The sequence below is a fragment of the Bombus vancouverensis genome, chromosome 1 (genome assembly GCF_051014615.1).
Source record: "Bombus vancouverensis nearcticus chromosome 1, iyBomVanc1_principal, whole genome shotgun sequence".
Lineage (NCBI taxonomy): Eukaryota > Metazoa > Arthropoda > Insecta > Hymenoptera > Apidae > Bombus > Bombus vancouverensis.
The window spans coordinates 9,340,419-9,361,499 of record NC_134911.1 but is presented as its reverse complement, the minus strand read 5'-3'; the positions used below and the strand labels follow the sequence as shown (position 1 = coordinate 9,361,499).

The window sequence follows — 21,081 nt, the reverse complement described above, 5'->3', positions numbered from 1 at the left end:
TAGCCTGACGCGCTTTGTGCGGCTGGAATGTTTGAGCAAGTGCGTGGGCGTGAAACGTGGTCGGGGATGACGATTGTTCGGAGGCAGCAAGGTATATCCACGTGCGTGTGTAGGGATGCGCGTGTGTGCGCCGGTAAGCGCATACACGAGCCATGGACGAGACGAAAACTCGGCTCCTCCACTACTCCACTCAGCGGTGAGCATGTTTCCTGATGGGGTCATCAGCGCGAATTAACATACTGGGTGGACTCGTATGACACGCACACGTGCGCTTCTTTACCAACCTTTCCATCTGACTCAGTCAGCCTTTCTCTTTCTCGTCTCTGCCTTCTTCCTCTTCCCTTTCCTTTTCGTTTCGTCCCGTCACCCTCCCCCGTTTTCTTTCAATTTTCTTTGCTTTGTCCCCCGTGATCTGGTCTCGTCTTGTATCCTCTCGCCCTTTTCTCATTTCCTGGCTTCGTAGATCCGTCGCTCTGTCGTTCCTCTCACCTTTCCCCCTCTGTTCGCACCGGCGAAAAGGGAAAACAGAGACTCAAACGGTTTCAGACGGTGGATCTATCGATTTAGACGCGATATGACAGAGCACGCGAAAATGCAAAGCATAGCTACGTATGTTACATTGTCAATACCACCTAATGACAAAATCCGCAATCACTTAGTTGCCAATCCAATAGCTGGTTATCTCCGCTAAAAAGAAAATAGTTGAAAAACAGAGGAAAAACCGGCAAATGGAGGATTTTCGAGAGGCCACAACGTACAAACGACGTGTTTACGGTGTTTGTCTTACTTCGCTATGGCAAGCATACGCTTGGCCGCCTGCTTTTCGAATAATTATCGGCAAGCTTCTCACTTTGCCAAGAAATTATATCTCGTCTGGTGGTTGTTTTCTTGGGAAAAGCAGAAATTGACTCGCTTCGCCTAATAGGAATTCGTCGGCAGATCGATCTCTTCCTGGCTTAACCGAATACAATGAGACAATTACGGGCAGAAGATAAAGGAAAAGATAGGAAACGGATTAGACGACAGCCCACCGGTAGGCCGGCAGGTTCCAATCAGTGTTTACTCGCAAACGAATATCCAAGGTATTTATCATGGACAGCTTTTTGTCGACCTTCCATTTCATTTTCTCATCCAACGGTGTAGAAGGAGAAAGGCCGAGCAGTGCGTCAAAAAACGTCAAATCGAATCTCTCGCTCTCTTTCGCTGTCTTTCCAAGATTTCATGATATTTTCACCTGCGACAGATTTTACGTCGAATTCGTTGCCGAGCGCTTTACACTCTGCATAGCAAATATACCAGATTTTGTTTCCATTATTTATTTCTAATATACGTAAATCGTATCATAGTATCGCAGTGCATACAGTTCGTACGTCGTTCGGTTCGCGTGAAACGAAGTAAAAGGCGAAGCGAAGGGGCAGCTAAAGAAAAATTGTGTGCATTCGACGCCAATGGGCAACGAATTTTGTCGATGCGTCCCATCGGCAGTCACAGAAATTTGACGCGATGCGTGGCGAGACGAGGCAAGACGAAACGAACAGGAAGAATGGAATCTCAGCAGGACATTAATATCCAAGACTCGTGTTCTCTCGATAAAACGGCCGATTCCTCGCGCGCTTCTGCCGAATCTCACGGTATAGATTAGTCGTTGATAAGATCGACAGAGCAGGTAAAAGGAGCGAGTTCTTTAAAAGGAAATACTCTCGTCACTGCGTGTCACCGCCGCAAAGAACCGCGCGATCCTACGCGAATCCATACGTTTCGCTTGATTTCTTCTTTAATTCTCTCTCAAACCAATGTTCGCCCGATCGAAGAACCACGCGTGATCGATCTTATCGGATCAGACGCTACGACGAAGCGACAAGTATCGTATCGGCAATGGCGACAATGGCAAAGATCGAGGAACGCTGTGTTACAAAAAGCTTGCTCTCGGTTAATTTATCAATGTACACGGCTCGATAAAATTATCGTCAGACTGCGTGTTCCGTGCGCGCTGCTCGGAATATCCCTTTCGCGAAATTCTCGCAAGGACGAATCTTTGCCGCATGGAAAGTACGCGCGCCGATACCTCGTCTTTGTGTCATTGAGATGTCGTTCAACCGGACGTTTTTGCAAAGCCGATACACATTTCACCGCGTCGTTGATTCTGGAAACGGCAACGTGATATTTTATAGCGCCACTATTTTCCAATCCACTTCGTGCCACGCCGCATCCAGCAGAGATGCAAAAACTTGTCCGAATTCCAGCGCAATCTAAACGCGCGCCTCGGAACCTCAACATTCCGGTTAACGTTCAACTTTGGCTTTTCGGCTGGCAACCGCTGGCGAGAAGTCCACCGCAGCAAAATCGACTCCCGTCGAACGTCAAAACGTCGCGTCGCCAAACCATCTACGACGCGATGCGTGTCGAACCACCGTCGCAGATTTAGCCGCGGGTCGGTCGTTCTTTAGGTGCGAAACAATCGTGAAATGTCAGAATTTCATAGCCATAACCTTTTCTTTCAAGAATACGCGAGCCGGTTTCACGAACGCTGTCATCGTATACCTACGTACGTCACTGAATCTCGTACGGATGCATGTGCGTCAAGTCGCATGCCAACCACATTGCGCAACTATCGCGCCGCCAGGTCGCCAGAATCCTTCGCCGAGGATTTTAGCAACACCGGGTTTCACTGCTCGTCGTAGCTTTCCGATCTGCCGAGTTTACGCGCCAGTCGAGAAAAGAGCGCATCGAAATAGGAAAGGTCAGAATTTCGGAAGGATCAGATTCCTACGTTCTACCTAGCGCGCACCATGCTGTACAATGGCGGTCGTACGGTGGTTGATTTGTGACCACTAATTTTCTGTTCGGACACCGGCGCAACCTCGACCCACCACGCCTCGACGCCATTAGACGGTCATTCGGAAAACCAGCGACCCGTATCCTGTGATATATCGCGTTTGCCCACCGACCTATCCATAGATGCTGCCCATTCTTCGCGCTTAACACGCTTCTTCCTCGGAATAACTAGCTCTTCAGCTTCACCAGCGTTTACCGAAAATCTGTCCGCCCGATCCGCCCGATCCGCCCGATCCGCCCGATCCGCCCGATCCGCCTCCCTTCGTTCGCTCTGCCCACTTCCATCGTCTTCTATCTCCACTGCAACCATTCTGTCCACTAGATCTATTCCGTGCGATGTATTTTTAACGTAAACGGCGTTTACGAGACGCGAACGAACGTTCAATTTGTACGGCAAAAGGCTGGTAACCGTTGGACGGTAAAAATGCTTCAGTCAAGCGAGTCATTTTTAGCGAAAGGTTTCAGCGTCGATTTTTAGCGGCGTATGTTCAACGTATGTCATTAAATAATTATCGTAGCGTCACCACTATTACCGTATTATCGTCATTGTCGTATCATCGCTATTGCGAGACGAGAAAGGAAAGAGCGAAGGTGCCCTCGCCCGCACGCTTTGCGTATTCTATCGCGAATAATTATTTCCTCGCCGACGCTCACGCGCTAATTCTATCGTTTAAGAACTTGCGAATGATTGGAATAATGCGAAGCGAAGCTGGTGAACGCGAAACGAAAGCGAAATTTGGTATATCGATGCGCCACCGGTAATCGGCATCTTGACAAACATCGTTTTATCATCGATTGGTAAAACGTTGCGTGTTTAGGATCGCAATTATTTTACAACTTCCGAAAGAATTCAACACGCTTCGCAAACAGCGGATCGCACGGACCCATGAGCGGAACGTGCCATGATTATTCATCGATAACGTTATTGCTCGATCTAAAGTCTCTGGATGAACGTAGATTCGTCGCTGATACGTGTTTGCTAGGTAAAATAAGCAGTGGCCCCAGAAGGATTTGAGCGCATGGTCCTTTGTTTTCGAGAAATTAATGGAGAAATTACGTTCTTGGTGAAGCAACCTCTTGCGTTTCGAATGTTTTGATTGCTATCTCGATCCACAAATTTGTAAAAACACGTAGCGGTAGTATAATAAATAAAAATAATCAAAAATTTATGAAAATAAACTGTAAAAATGTAATGTTAAAAGGAACGCAATATTAATTAATTAATTAAAGGAATTTATAAAGTAAAGTATAAAAAATACTTATTAGTTTCTCGAAAATAAAAGACCATGCGCGCAAATCCATTCGGGATTGCTTTACCATCGACCTAAAGCATCGAACGTACACACAACCAATTCATTCGAGATTTCGCAGTTCTTGTCATTGCTTTGTTAAATCTTTAAGAAAACCGTTACCATTTCACTGTCATGCTTGTAAATCTAAATATTCCTATCTTGATACCCTGAATCCTATTTGCTATCTAGCTAACAGTTTTTCCAGCCGCGTACATTTCTTCTCCGTGAGTGATGCGTCGTTCAAGCGTGCGATTTATGAGGTGTTATCTTGATCCTAGCTTTACTGTTCAACCATATCTTTTCATCTGTATTGCGCAAAATTTTCATTCAAAATATCCTTTTCTTTTCTCTTCTTCCTACTTTTCTGCGTCCGATAACTACATTCCATAAATAAATTAACAAAAAAAAAAGAGTAAAAGACTACTTAGATCGAAATAAATCTTTCGTAAAGGTAGAGTATTAGCGGTTCTTATTATGTGGTTTCTAATATATATATATAAATATATGCGTGCTACGTTGCGATCGGTAATCGCGTTATCCCGATATCCCGATCTTCCGAAGCTTCCCTTTGTCCTGGAATTTTGGCAGGTGGCCCACCTGTCGACCGATTCATGCATTTCTACCGGACCTGCGATGCTCATGCTTCTAGGAAGAGAATACAATTTCCTTCGAGTGGAAGCTGGGGTCGAGGTTGGCCCGAAGGGATCAGCCGATTATCGTTTTCCTATCGGTAAACTGGTAGTCCTTTAACGACGATCGGTCAATCTTTGACACTTGTCCCTTGCTTGGGTTACGTAAGTTAACGCAATGGTTTAAGAGGTCGTATGGAAACGTTGGTCACATCGACCAGAAAGTATACAACGTGTAATAAAGGGCTGTTCAACCGACTTTTTCACCGATGTTTCCAAGGTGCCACTGTCGTGTACAATGTTCTTCGTGGAACATAACGACGACTAAACGATTGTATAGAATTGTATAGAATTTGTTCAAGCGTTAGACGGAGAGACAACGCAAACAACGAGTGATTCGGACGAGTGGTGTCCTAAGAAAGATAGGGATTGTGTGTGTGTGTGTGTGTGTGTGTGTATGTGCGTTTAAGAGAGAGGGATGAGAAAGAAATGGTAGAGAGGCAAAGAAAGAGAAGGAAAATAAGGAAGAGTGAGAGGAGTGGTATGGAGAGCGCTCACATCACATTCTAGGCTATTCCGCATTCTGTTCCCCCACTTTCCATCGTCCACAAGCCACCGGCTCACCTCTACGCCTCCGTGACTGCTGGAAAAGTTGTATAACGAACACGTACGCGTGTACCTGACACGTACATTCGCCTCATCGCAGTGTTTCGCGTCTAGATGTATACGTACGTCGCGGACCTCTATACGAACACGGCTACCTATGACACGGGGACTCACCTGCGTGAACACGTTCGCCCGTGTGCCTGTGCGCTGCACCGCTGCAAATTCACCAGCAGCACGGCCACTGGACAAACGACGAAGAACACGCGCACGCTCGGGGAAACACGCGTTCAAAGTTCCTTCTTGCTTGGCGCTGTTGCCAATTCCTTTTCCGATTTTCCTCGCCGATCCGTCGCACCAGGGTACATCTTCTCTTGCCTTCCCCTTTTCTTGCATTCTCACAAGACGTTGTTTCATTCCTTCCACCACGTACGAGCCGTTTAATGCAAAAGTGGTGTAAGTCGAAAAAGTTGATTACTCGTTAACGTAGGATAAACTAAAAATTCCGTAAGAGGACGAGTGGCCGATTCTCGCTTATCACGTTATTATCAGCGACCAACTAATGAAGATATATTTACACGGTTGCCGCGGAAAACGGAAGAACGATGCTTATGCTTTCGAGATGCGCGGTTCGAGCAAATAGACAAAAAGTTGACTTACACCACTTTTGCATTAAACGACTCGTATATTTTTCTTTTTTTCTTTCCCGCAACGGGACGATTTACTTCGCGCAGTTTCGCCAACGTCCTTTCAAACGTCCCATGCCAACGATCACGTTTTCTTTCGTTTTTTCCTCGCATACCACCTTTCGGGTCGACGCGACCACAGGACGCGACGCTATGCGATAACGTAGTATCGTTTAAAGTCAACTTCACGATCGGCAAACCTCTTGCGGACAAGGAGCTGACGCGAAACCGAGAAAGAGAAAGAACGAGCAAAAAAGGCGGGGGAAATGGCGGAGACACATATTCGAGTAGAGTGGCTGTTGCTGTAGAGAACCACAGCAAAACGTACGAAGATTCCATTACCTTACCTATTTTCCTACGGTTCTTTCTCAATTGCTATAAGAAGCGTGCAAAGTCGCGTCTACCTGTACGTTAAAAGGAGTCTCCCTCCTCTTAAAACGATCATGTTGAAGCTTTCCTCTCGAACGCGCCTCCGCCTTCTAAAAATGTATCGCGAGCAGAACCATCAGTTGAACGTATGAACACTTGAACGTACGTACGTATACTTGGACGTCCGTATATATGCTTGAACGTCTGTACGTATACTTGGACGTCCGTATATATGCTTGAACGTCTGTACGTATATTTGCACGTCCGTATATATGCTTGAACGTCTGTACGTATACTTGAACGTCCGTACATATACTTGAACGTCCATATATATGCTTGGACGTACGTACATGTACTTGGACGTCCGTATATATGCTTGGACGTACGTACATATATTTGGACGTCCGTGTATATGCTTGAACGTACGTACGTATACTTGGACGTATCTCATTGCAGTATTATCGGAGAATGCGAACGCATTTTGAGTCACAGAACGAAGGAATAACAGAAACGTGTTTATGGAGTATTTGCGAGGAGCAGCGAACAGCAATGCGCTGGCTTGATCGCATGTTATCGCATGAAGACATCTTTGGATGGTAATGAGAGTGACAGCGCGCGGATCTGTACGCACGCGACTGTACGAGCGCTATGTTCAAATCGATTCGACGAGTTTTGTAGAAGGAGGCAACGCGGCTCAACTTGTAATCGAAAACGAATAATTGACGGCAATTTATGAGCGCGGCGAGTCATAGGAAAGAAGGTAGATGTCGTAGGAAGGTAGAGTATAATATCTCTAATACTAATAATAATAATAAGATACTCTGTAATACTAATATCTCGTACAATGAGCGTGACAAATTCAACAGTGTCCGCGCCGAAATCGTAAATTTGGCAACCACGTAATTTTGACAATGTACCCGACGTTTTCATCGAACGATACAAGTTTCTATCATTCGACCAATGCCATCTGCGCGGGTCAGAAATCGCGGCTTTCTCTTCGAAGAATATTCCGGATTCCAATAGAACAAAATGGGTCATACGCGATTCAGTAAAATAACGTAAAGCAAAAAATGTTGTGCGTCTGTTATCTCCGTATGAAACGAAAGAAACTTTTGGCATAACCTAATACGATAAGCGACACGTATACCTGTTCCCGTAAATCACGACCTTGAAACCGAGCATCTATGTAAATTCGCACGCCCATAAATGTATCGGGCTGTAACGTAGATAAGTTCGGGAAGATAAAAAAAATATGGAGTTTAAGCAAACTTACGTAACAACCGAATACAATTTGCGCTGCACTTGGTTCGTGCGACTGCATCAACCGCTACGTGTCTCTTTGCTTCTTCGCGCGGTTTCCGTCGCGTCTAAACGTTAGGATAACCATTTCGCTCTCGATGCTGTGACGAACAGCGTCGATGGCCGGTGGAACCGAGCGCGTGTTCTCCAGGAAGCACTCGGGAACGTTGGGAGGCACGCGAGGGCCAAGGCCGTACGCGCAATTTCGTAGACGCCGTTTTCTTCCCTTCGAGAACGATTCTACGGAAAACGAGGCAAAAGCATTGCTCGGAATCGAAGAAACGGATTTAAAGAATAAGCCGGCGATTCGACTCGTCTAAGGCAAACCGCAAAACCGTAAAAGGAAACCGGCGGTAAATCGTAACAACTATCGTTACAGTTATAAGCGCTGTCGACGCAACAGTGATCAACCTTGACCAACCGCGGCAAGCGTGCAGAGCGCGCGTTCCAAAAATATTCGGCCCAGAGAAGGTACGATAGATCGGACGTCGGCGACAGTGGTCGCCTAAACGTAGCCAAGCGGCGAGCAACATCCACGTTCTTCTCGCTGGCTGTGAAACCGGCGTGGCGCGGCGGTTGGTTCTGCCGGAGGTGGCGCGGCGTGCGCCACGCGCCATGCGCCACGCGCCACGCGCGAATAGCGACAGTGAAAACAGCCGCTCGCAGTCAGACGACATTCTCGATTTCAATGCCACGCCACGTTCGTCGCGTCGTCCTGCGCCGCTCAGACGCCTCCCTGTTCCGTTTATCCTGATTTTCCTCCCTCTCGCTCGTGTTTCCTCGACTACGAGAAATCTGCATCCTCTCTGGGGATAGAACTATAGCCTCTGAACACGACGATAATCCGCTCTAACGCATCGTCTGGCTAATAATCTGTATAAACCGTTGCGCCGAAGAAATCACGAGCGGCCGCGCCTGCTCGACCAGCTGCTCGTGCAATTTGTTCGACACCCGATATATGTCTCTTCTTCGACGGGGATCGCGTGTTCTTCGAGAATTTTGCCAACCGATTCATCGTAATGGTGAACGCTTAGGGTTTAGTTTGCCTGGAATGTTCACCTTGAAATCGTATGTTTCGATTGTCGTTTGAAGGGCAGCGTCGATCTGTTTCGAAGTTTCGCGCCATCAAATTCGAGAAGACGTTACGCACGTTGCGTAAGAAGATGCGCGGTTCGTTCGAAAGCCGATGCCGTTCGATTTTCGAGACGACTGGTGATAACGACAGGAAAGGATAATCCGTGTAAATACGAAAAGCAAGTAATTGCAAACAATCTAATCTCAATGTGACATTGGCCGCAGTGCCGATCTAACCTGCAACGATGTGTACCTTTTACAAGAATGTGTTTACCGGTGATAAGACGCTCGACGAGCGACGAGGGAAACTGAGAAAACCAACGCAGCCCAGCCAACCGCGTATTTCATAATTCACGCTTCTATATTCGCGGACGCTTCACTCTCTGTAAACGAACGCCGATCATTTCCTACCTTCTTCGTTCCGACCTACTCTCGTTGCCTGACAACGATTCGCGACACCAAAATACCATACGTCGTTCTTCGATTTCACTCTGTTTCCCCATTGCTGTATCATCCTTTGATCGATTGTCGTTTTCTCCTCTTATTATTATTATTATTATTATTATTTATGTAATCGCGGTCTCATCAGCTTAGAAACAGATTTGCTCTACGATTCTTTTCGTTCGTTCTTCCATATTTGTCATAGCTTGCTACCGCTCAACCAGTCAACTAATTGCTTATTTACGTGACCTATTCTACTCTGTTTCTACCTTATTACTATCTAACCCGTCGTTTCGTTGTATTTCGTATTTAACTTTGACGCTGTATGAGCGACGCGTCATTTTTTCTCGCGTAACTTGTACGGCTCTACGTACTTTGGTTGCGGAACTTCGCGGTGTGCGTTCGACGGCTTTTGCCTGCGCGCAGAATCGCGAAATATCGCAGCTTGTGCGAAAACCGTGAGAAAAGGGATACAAACCGGTATTCGCGGAGGAAGATAACGGCTACGTTAAACGCCGTATCGGTGTCGAAGCGGTTCGCAAACGTCATCGGAAGTCAAACACGGATCAAGCCGAAAAAAAAGAAGAGAAAAAATGAAAAAGGCCGAGCAAATATCGCGTCCGTTTGCTTTTCAGGTGTCGTTCTCACATTTGCGTCTGCGTCGTTCTAATCGATGCACGCGATCATTTCACCGCAAATAGATATCCACGTTCCGTTCCTCTATCTAAAGATACGACTTGTGTGTTCGTTTAAGAATCCGTCAAAAACTTCTTATCGAAAATAAATTGTCCCACATCGACGATTTCTCTGAATATTACGTAACCAGCCATTAAATTTCCACCTAATAGCTAACGCGTGTTTACTATCGTACAAGACGACGGATTACAGCGCCTTTGCGAAAAACGTAAATCGCGGAAGACGGGTCGTGACCTTTGCCAACGCTCGGCCAATAATTTTATCGATTTGTTATACCTTGCGTAATAAGAACGGTCTTCGATCGACTGTTGCAACTATCTTTCCTAACTATCGAACGTTCTTCGGGTAGTATCACGGTTATAACGTACATAGATCTGGCCGAACTAAGCCTGATATTCCAGATTCTTTTAAAAAAGTCAGCTCCTTCGATAAGAATCGTTGCCGAATTACCGGCCGAGTATCGCGTCGCATCCAATACGTCGTTCTAATGCTATCGCTTTATAAGAGACTGGGAACGGAATGGAATGGAATAGAATGGAACACTATCGCGAAAGTCTCCGGTGCTCTCTCCGAACGGCGGCGTTACAAACCGAACGGAGACCGCGGTTTATGCTTGCACGTCGTGCTCCGCAGATACTAATCTTGTTTCTTGACCTATATCCGCCTTTGCGGCGTTGCGCAATACGTTGGAAAGGTGTCTTCGAAAATGCAACGTCTCTGAACGAGAGGCAGCGAACTTTTTACTCGTCCCACGTTCCATGTTTCCTTGTATCCGTCTTCTTCCTTGCGTGGTTGGAAAAGTGTGATTCGTTAGCAAGAAGAGGCGGGCGATCGCGTTCGAAAATTCGGTCGAATGTTGACTGAAAGTAGTAGCGTGGTACCTGCTGGTTCGAAAGTACTCTAGCGAACGTGCGTTACATCGACTTTTGTCCCCTGACTGTGCAAAGAGAGGATTTACATGCGTTTCACGGTTCCCGGCATTGCTGACACGATTGCCACGCAGCCGAGAGACACGTAGAATGCGTGTCGGTACGCATCTTAAAAGTCACTGCTGTTCACCGGTCTTCCTGCAGGCCGCACAGTACGCGCCGAAGGCTAAAGACCTCCTTCGGAACTTTTCTACTAGCGAGAAACGCCCCTGGAGCACGCGACTCTTCTATTACGTATCCATCTATGTATCGTCCACTAAACGATTTTCGTCGGTTCGTTCGAACGGCCGCTACTATTTTCGAATCGGCCGACTCGCGACACGCTGCGCTCCCCCTTTCGGAACTTCTTAATAACGTATATCACGTATATCACGAATCGACAGACCTTGCGAGCAGCTAGCTTTTCTCGCTAAAACCCTGCCTAGAATGTCAATTCCTGTGTTTTATCCTGCCGCTTCCTCGCCATTCCTTCGGATATATCCAGTGCTCGGTTTACGCGATCGCCAATATCACCGATATCGTTGATATTCCGTGCCAACACCGAAATCTCTCTGGATACTGTGACAGACGGTTGAAAGAGAAACGATTAAAAGCTTCACGCGTCGTGGCATACACGAGAGCTATCGTTTCGTATTCAACGCTGCAAGTGACGCACGATTATAGGTTTATATCGATAAACATCGTTAATACTTCATATTTCATAACGGATTCACTACCGACCCGACCTAAGCGTTGTTGGTTGGTGTTGGTGTTGGCTGCGATGCACGATGCGTGCAAAAGACGACGTAGAGATATACCTACGTTTCCCTGATCTTCAGTACCGCGTAGGTCAACGTTCAGAAAGGATTCCAGTCAGACTCATCATCCAGCGCTCCTCTTTCCTTGTCCTGCCTCTTTCTCTCATTCTCTCTTTCTCCATATATATGTCTGCCTCTTTCTTTCCCTCTGTTTCTCTTGCCAACATGCGACTATACTATGCACGCGATCGGTACCAATGAGAGCGCACGCTCGCGTCAACGCGATTCAACTTTCTATTCCAATTGGATAGCAAACCGCGATCGAATCCTGTCCTTGAACGAAGACGCGCGAACCTTGAGTCACGATGGTATCCTTTTTGTTAACGCGATCTCGATTTCAATTCGGCCGATCGGTCGCAAATTCGGCTACGCTGCGAACGACGCGACACCACAGCCAGACGAGGTGGGACGTTTCGCGGTTTTATCGAAGCGACACGTTCGCGAAAACGAAGCAGCGCGAAACGTTCGGACGGCCGGCAACCTTTACGTAATGACCGACTCGAGAAAGTAGCCCAAAGTCTGCCGGCGATAAATCAGCCGTTCAACAACACCGCCACTGCGCTTCTTTCTTTCCACCGATCCGATCTTTTAATTCTGACTCGTGACGATATTATGCAAATAAGCCAAACTTTCCTATTGCCCGCCCCATTTTCTTTTTTTTTTTTTTTCATTCCCGATCACATCTAACGACGATTTGTTCGACGAGTTTTGAAAAAGTAACTAACACGACATAGTTAAAATTACACCGATGTGTCAACGATGAATCAACCGCATATATATATATGTGTGTGTGTGTGTATGTGTGTTTACATATCGTTCTATTATTCGAAATTTGGTTGCACCGGATAGAAATCTGTTTCCGCGTAGCGCGATTAATCGGGTAGCTGGATAGGGCATGGCAGGGCAGGGCAAGACAGGCCAAGCTAGGCCAGAGTGAGATCCTGAGAAGAGAAGAGAAGGGAGAAGATAAGGATAAGGTAAAGTATAGTGAGGTAAAGCAAGGCAGAGAAGAGCAGAGTAGACAGGAGAAAGAAAGGAGGAAAGGAGGAAAGAAGGGATCTTGGAGGCCCCGGGCGCCGCAAGTATAACGGTACTTGGCGAGAGAGCGCAACAGAAACAGATAATCAACTAGCATCCGCCCAACCGAAAACGATTCGCGTCTCTTTCGTCTGCCTTGTCCCCTCTGTTTCACCCTCTGTCGATTGTTTTCCCCGTTAAAACTAACTAGCCGTCGATAACGTTACGAGACGTTGGCGTAACGAGACGATTTTTTAAGATACACCGCGATCGAATCGATCGATAACATTCGTCACGACGTTGTCAAATGAGATTGCATAAAATATGCGGGCAAGAAAGTACGAAGGAACACGAAAGTGACAACAGCTACTCCATTCTCGGCTAGAAAAGTCAAATTTTTGCACGCGCTTGAAGTAGGAAGACACGGTCGTGTGTCGAGCCATTAAAATCCATCTCATTGGTATGAGGAGCGCAAAGTCATTTCACAGTTATTACAGCAGATACACCGTTGCTTTACAATCCGTCTCCCGTGTTAGTTCGTAATGCTAATGTGTTATATAGTCGAGACTTCCGTACCAGCTACAAAGAGCTTGTTCGCGAACATCAGGTATGCAATGCCACGAGGTTACCTTCTATGAGGTCTTCGTTGCTTCTTACTTACAACACCCTTATTGTACTGCCATCGGTCGATCCGCCACACTCTATACGCTCTATCCTACTCCCCTCCTCTTGTCGCGTTCCATTCTAATCGATCATTCTCGCGTCTTCGATTATCCGTTTTCGTGGATAACCGATCGTCGGTATGGCGGTCGAAGTTCTTCCATTCTCTCGTCGTTCGATCAACGATATTTTTAAAGCGTTGAAACGAACACGCTGTTCGAACTTATCGTTCCGACCGTCCTCACGAATGACGTGTCGTGCAGAGACATTCGCGGATTACGAACTACGATACTCGAACGTAGATACGAGCGTGGATCCTCGTCGATCCTCTTCGCGCCATCTCCCTTCCTCTTTCCAACGATCTCGTAAAACGTAATTCGCCTGCAACCGCGAGCGGACTAAACGGTAGCATGTCAATCGCGGCAGTGAAAGAAAATGATTCTATTTGTGAATTATCATCGAAGCGTTTCGACAGGTAGTAACGGGAAATTTGTTGGTTTCGTGCTGCTTCTAGGGAGTAAATTACCAGAGCGTATGTCGAACGAATAACGGTGTAGCAAGTTTATATTCCTTTTCCACGTGGTCGATGAAACAGCCGGTAAGTGCGAAGCACCTCGGACCTCTCGTAGCGCGTATCGGTAGAAAATCGAACGATTCGCGATACGATTCGCGGCGACTGGCGCGATACGGCTCGTGACGAACCGTACCGGAATACCAGCACCGGCCAGCCAAGCAGCGCCTTCTCGATCGACCTGTTGCCCTCTCGATCCTCTCGACTGGAACGCGTCTCTACGCGGAAACGCCACGCCGCGCCACGCCGCCGCGCCGTCGCCTTCGGCCTACCGCACCGTACACCGCGCCGATCACTGCCGAGTGTATCAACAAATATACGTCCCTCTCTTGCAGTTATACCAATCGCTAATTTCTATCTCTCCTAGAAATGATTTTTCTCGATCGTCGGTCATTCTTGTCGCGACACATCGGTCGCTGACGTGGTCATCGTCGTAATTTCAAGAAAAGATCCACGAGACATTTCCTCGCTTGGATCTCCCCGACGAATCTACAGGTTTCGCGTGAAAATACGCTCGGTGTCGCCACGTTCGATCGAGATTGACCATCGTCGTCGATAAATACCCAGAAAAGCTGCAACGTTATCGTACGAGTGATCGGACGGCACGTAAATCGTCGGCCGATTGTTCCCACCATTCGGGTTATATGTATCCATTTACGCAGGGATACGTATATCCACGTGCATTTGAACGTAATCGTTGGGTGCGTTCGAGCTTTTCACGCTTCGCGACGCGCGTCATATCTGTTTCCTGGCGATCGTAGCCCGTGACTTGGAGCTACCGAAACGGTGAAACGATATTACGAACGATAGCGAGAAGGAAGACGTTTCTTCGTCGAACGCGAATCGATTCGTTAAGACCTTCTTTTCACGTCCTGTGCGGCTGGTTTTCTTTATAGTTTCTTTATAGTTGACGCGAAAGAATTGGAAAAAAAAGGGAGGGGGAAACGCGAACGGACGTGCAGCCTACGATTCGTGGTGTATGCGTTCGAATGTATTATGGTAACTCGCGAACAATAACTCTTCCTCCACTCTCGGCGTTTAATGGCCGTCCATCTATTTAACGTGAAGGAAGAGGAAGTGACTGATGGGTAGATAGGTCGAGCGTTTTGTAACTAATTTCGCGAGTAAATTGTCCGTAACATTGGTTTGGTGCAGTTCAAACGTAACTAAATATAACGACGACGAATCGAGGTTGCCAAACGGAGGAAGCCAATGTTCCTGACAATGCGTAAATCTCGGCGATCCAACGATCGAAACACGACTGTCCCCATAGCCAGAGGATAATACCTCTTTCCTTCTAGCTGACTGTTTCTCGCTAATTATACGCGAAAATAAAAAGAAACAGGACAAGAGAGACGTTTGTTAGGGAAAAAAATAAAAACGTTTCTCATCCGACCGTAGTAGTCCTGTGCAGATACATCTAACGCATAAGACGCGAGTAACCGCACGGCCACCCACTCGCGCATTCGTCCGCGATTCGCTGTGACTCACTGCGAGCTGCGAACTGCGAACTACCAGTGGAAGAGAACAGAGCGACTCGATGCTCGTCCGATACGTACTCGCGGTTCGCGATACGTCCGATATCGGACGCGTTTCCCTCTTCCTCTGTTTATTTTCGAACGTGTCCCGACGTTCGACCGTTCAAACGTTCAACCATGTTTCTATAGATCTTTTCCAGGTAGAGATGTGTCGTGATTGGGCGACGTGCGAGCGAACTACGTAACCTACGAAAAATAATAACGCAGACACGTTGAAGCGTACGATCGGTGAAGGATTGGAACTTCCGTAACCGCCCACGTGTACACGAGTAAAAAAGCACAAGCGAACGAACAATCGGTTCGGTAACGTTAAACGCGTGAGAGAGTTTCCCTTCGAGCAAACACGATCGTCCACATACTACATTTTAGCTGGAGTCGAGCGATCTTCGAGCCTAATGTTAATTGCGTTTGTTTTCTACTCGAACATCGAGCAAAATAATCACTGGAACGATAATCATACGCAGAACTGAAACGAAGGGCGGTGAACCGTGGAAATGGTTCGTCCGGTGCTCGTCGTCGGGATGCCCTTTCTGCCTGACCACGATAATCGTGGATTTCCGTCCGCTTATTATCTTACGCGCGTCACAATACGTTTAGATTGCGTTCCGGTGATGGCTAATTAGAAACGTACAGTCACCCATTCTCTGCACCCGCGACTTTTTGCTCTTCACCACGGTCCGGTCGTTTTTACAGTTTCTTTTCTCCTTGTTTTCTCTGTCTCTGTTTCGAGATCGAACCGTACAATCCGAAGAATATGTACGATACTGATACGTAGAGGTTGCCGATCAGCGGATATGCGGCAGACCGACCTGTGCACGATCGTCGAACGATTGGTCGGTGCAAATTTCGCTTACCAAAACTTAGTATCGATAACGGTAAGAAGAACCGGTTTCCTACTGTAGTCAGGACGCGTGTCTATTCTCGTCGTCGCGTAGAAAAAGCGAGGAACGTTTGGCGCTCGAAAGTCAGTCGAAAACACTGACTTGCTTCCGATCGGTCTTCGTCACTCTTCTCTACGACCGAAAAGAAAAAGCTCCCGAATTTTAATTAGCTTCGTATAGCCTTATTCTAGTCTTATTCGAGCACCGAACACCATCGACGAGCCGTTTCGAAACGAAATCGCCAAACGGTGCAACCCGACCCGGACTCCACCGTCGTTTGTCATTTTATTCTTCGATCGGTCGAATTCCTTTGCCTTGGAAGGTGGACGTTACGTTGGAAACGTAAGTAACGCGCAGCTGGAACGTCGCTGAAAACGTCTGCTCGCTTGCCGAGAATCTGTACGCGGTACGAACAAGCGAGAACGGTTTGCGATCGAACCGCGTCGAATCGAATGGAATCGAATCTAGGCAGGCCGAGCCAATCCCAACGTAGAAATTAATGAGATAGACTAATTCGCGAAACAAGTCGAACCGTAGGTTTATGTAAATAGAGCAGTGAGACGAAGGTCGAAGCAAAGAGCCGGGGAGGGAGCACTCGTACAGTCATCGAGTTCGTCGGTAAGGTGGAAAGGCGTGCGACGCGTGTCCCAGACGGACGGCGTATCAAAGGATATTTGCCCTGTCAACAACGCGCGCGGCTTTATGTGGAAACACCGCTCTGCGTCTAAAAGGGAAAAACGATTACTCGGGCCAAGATAATAGTAATGGCCGTTATTACTTCGCTCTATTATTTTACGATCTAACGCTGGCTCGGAATCGATACGCTATCTCGTACTCCTTCTCCGACACGATCGATCTGCAAACACGCGTCCACGTATTCTTTTACGAGGCAATGCGGCCTGGCGTTCAGTGAAACACAGCGAAAAAACCGTATTCCACGAAAATATCCGATCGCGGTATCCTCATCGCCGCAGTCACATCGCGATGTTGCTTTCTTCGTTAATCACGGGCGAGATCAATTCCGCGAGATTCTTCGTCGTTTGTTGACAGTTTTTAACAACGAACGGTTACGATCGCCGCGAGTCGGTCATCGATACCATGACTCATCGTCTCGATGAGATAAGGATCGTTAAGCCCTGCGTTTCTTTCAAACGATCGACGAAATAGATCCAGGGAAAAAGAGCTACGAAGCGAATTGTAAACGACGCTGGTGATCGAGTAAGAAGCTAGAAAATGATAAAATTGTGAGCCGCGTGGCGATCGAAGCAAAGCATAGCAAAGCGAAGCAAAGGGAAGGAACGAAAAGGAAAGGGGAGGAGAGGGGAAAAAATGATCGTCTCACCTGCATCTGCAACCAGGAGTAATCGATATAGGTGGTGGTGGTGGTGGTGGCGGCGGCAGCGGTGACAGCACCAACGACGTTCGAAGCGGATGAGATCTGCTGCCAGTTATCCTGACCGGTACAACCGAGTACCGGCAATCCGTCGGGTTGACCCCGATCCGGTACTATCTGATCGGCATATTGATAGGGTGGTTGAATCGTCGGCTGTCCGCCGGAAGGCAAACTCGCTGGATGAGGGTGCTGGGCCCCCGAGCCGGCACTGGCGGGCAAGCAGCACACGCTCACGTCCATTCGTGGTGGCGGAGAATCGTAGAAACGTTGCTGCTCCGGCTCTGACTCTAATTCTGACTCTGACTCTGACTCTGACTCTGACTCTGACTCTGACTCTGACTCTGACTCTGACTCCGACTCTAACTTCGAGACTCTGACTTGAGCTTCGTCTCTTCCTGTGGCTTTGGCTCCGACTCTGGTCCTGGTTCTGGTTCCAAACTGTGTCTGTTCCCGAATTGGCGACCTACCGAGGTTTAACCATCCACCTCGTGATCAACGTCCTTTTTCCACTTCTTATTCGTTCTTTCGCTTCCGACAAACACCAACTATTGTCACGCCACGCTTCCCTCGCTATCAGTCGATTTTCCTTTCTTTCTCTTGAAGACAACGACGTTGATTATTCGGTGCCCACGACACTAAAGCGAATCAAGGAACCTCTCGCCCTGACGATCGCGCGGCTTTGCGCCCTGATTCGATCCAACATAGAGAGGAACAGCCACGGGAACAAACCGTCGTGTATGCGCCGGTCAAACGCCTTGTTTCTTTCCTTTGTGCTGATTCCTCTCGTCCGATAACAAACAGCCGATCAACGAAACGTTGCGACTCGCTCTTCTCGTTTATCCCGCAACGTTCCGATTTCTCGACAGAGTTCCTCGTCAGACGTCGTCGACGATGCTCGGAAACTTTTGAAATGCGTTAGCGTAGTTAACCTTGCGTCTTCCTCCTGGACGATCATGCTCCGCGATTAATCTCGGATCGCCTTTCGGTTTACCCTCGATTGCTATACACGCGTGAATCGCGTCTATTCCTACGAAATGCAAACGCAACTCGCACCGCTATTCGAGTCGCATCGGTTCTACATCGAAAACGATCATCCGTTTCTCACCTCTGTCGCGAATCCAACAGTTAGACAATCGCTTCGAGTAATCACACGCAACGTCATTTTTCGCGGTACCCTTGGCGAGATCGTGTCCAGTCTATCGTGTTTCTCGATCAACGTCGACTTCAACGTTCCCAAAGAATCATCTCCTTCGTCTTTGTAACCTTTTTTAATTAAAGACAGCGAAGGTATTAATCTTATTTGATTTGAAAGTAGAGAGCAAATGCGGCGCGTTCCAGGAGCAACGAGTAATTGTGTCGAGTTGTCCAAAGGAATTCCATGTTTTCGCCGATTGTTTTCTTCCAATTAACTACACGCGACTAATCCCACTTGCTTTCTTTCTCTTCCTTCTGGTTTCTCCGGTCGTAGGTACGGCCTGACCTTTCGTTCTGCTATCGTGTGCACTATGTTGACGAATCGATTCGGCTCGAGTTTCCACAGTTTGCTATATAATATCGCATCATGCTCTCCGAAAGAAACTCAAACGAAAACGACGACGACCTGCCGCTGCTTTTTCCAACGTTAAAGTACAGCGGCAGGTTTCGCGACGACAGCAAAACATCGAACGGCAGTGCACTCGTGGTTCCTCCACTAACTATCGCTAATATTCTTACGATCGTTCGCTGTAACGTGTTCACGCTGAAACATCGATCAACACCAGCCAGTTGTATTTTCCTTTTCGATCGAAATACACCAAAATTTGACGTCACAGTCACAATTACGGTTACAGTCACGGTCCCGGTCCCGGTCCCGCTCTCGGTCACGGTCACCATACATCAACAGCCGAATCGATCACCCAGGGGTGTCTTCTCACTTTTCGATTTTCCCTTGCTTCCTTCTCAAACCACCTTTTCTCCGTCCTAGTTTTCCGATTCTTCCTATCGCTGTGACAGCGACACACTCGATCGTTGGTCGAAATTTGAGGAACGTACGATGAACGATCGGACGACAGCGTTGCACGAAACGATAAATAGAGCATCGACGTTGCGAATCGATCGGGCAACGCTCGTAGAGTAAATTTCTACGCTGCTTGTCCCGCGAACCAGTCGACTAGCAGAAACTATCGGAGAATTTGCCTCGTGAAAAATTTCACGGTCTCACCGTAAAATCACTGAAATCAAGCGGTTTGATACGAAAGAGTCGACGCAAACCGTGAGCAAACAGAACGTTGACGAGTCGATCACGGATTATCGACAAGAACGGTCCGATACGGTCGCGCCTTATCAGAAGCACCGTCGACGCATGACAGCCAGCCGCTCGTAGTAAGGGTATGCGCGAACCGCGCAGAAGGAACAGGAAGAGGTGGAGAATGCGATAGAATAGGAGAGGGAAAATCGGCAGGAGGAGGAAATGGAGGTGGAGATGAAGCTGGAGGTGGTAGTAGCGGAGGTGGTGATGGTGGTGGAAATGGTGGAGGTGACGGAAGTGGTGGTAACGACGAAGGTGGTGGTAGTGGTGGCGGCGGCGCAGCTGGGGAAGGAGAAAACGGTGAAATGGAGGAATCGAAGGTCGAGCTATGCAATCACCGGAAGGTAGAGGGTAATCTCGAAATGGAACAGTAGGTACCTAGTAGCTTCTAAACTATCCGTGTCGAACTATTCAAAGAAAACGCAACGACGACCGCGACGACGGTGCGACGTAATAAAACACGCATAGACATGTGTAAACAACGTTCTCTGTTCGGAACGGTACGCATGCCCTTCGGTTAATACGAATACAGGGTGCTCTCCCTTCGAGTAATATCTTTCTTTGCTCGTGCAATTACGAGAAAAAAAGAACGCTAACGTTGAAAGAGGCTGAGAATGAGAATAGGAAAATCGTAGAATATCGCTGAATGAATTAATTGATCACGGAAGATGCGAATGATAACGAGGAAGATAACGAGAGACCGGGAAACGACGATAACAGCATCAAAAGTGGCAACCTGTAACGCGGTAGAGTGGTGCCAGTGGTGGTGGAGGTGGTGGTGACGCGATGGTGGGTGGTGGTAGCAACAGTAACAACGATGACAACGGAAGGAAGAACAATGGCAGCGGGCAAGACAACGAGCAATGGTTGCGAGACACTAGCGGTGTAACGGATATAATGGTAGCGGTGGTTCCAGCGGGCCGGGCGATAACAACAGAGGTGGAGAAAAGTTTGTAATAGCGAGGAAAGTGAGGGTGGCGAACGCAACTGGTGCTCGTGACGCGATCGTGGTGCACCCGTAGCGTTGCATACGCGCATGCGCGGATGCGTGTCGTCAAGGCAACGGTTCCGGAGTAACTGCCCG

At 47.7% G+C, this 21,081-nt stretch overlaps 1 protein-coding gene across 3 annotated transcripts in view; it reads right to left on the bottom strand.

Moving 5' to 3' along the window:
- Positions 1-21,081, bottom strand: part of LOC117153313 (uncharacterized) — a 45,208-nt gene extending 24,127 nt beyond the window's left edge. For 2 of the 3 annotated variants that reach the window (XM_033327240.2, XM_033327239.2), the window contains exon 1: positions 17,660-21,081. In XM_033327240.2, coding sequence (XP_033183131.1) covers positions 17,660-17,950 — 291 coding nt within the window. In that variant the 5' untranslated portion in view covers positions 17,951-21,081. The remainder of the gene's footprint in view (positions 1-17,659) is intronic. The other variant, XM_076617586.1, reaches the window with a different exon arrangement.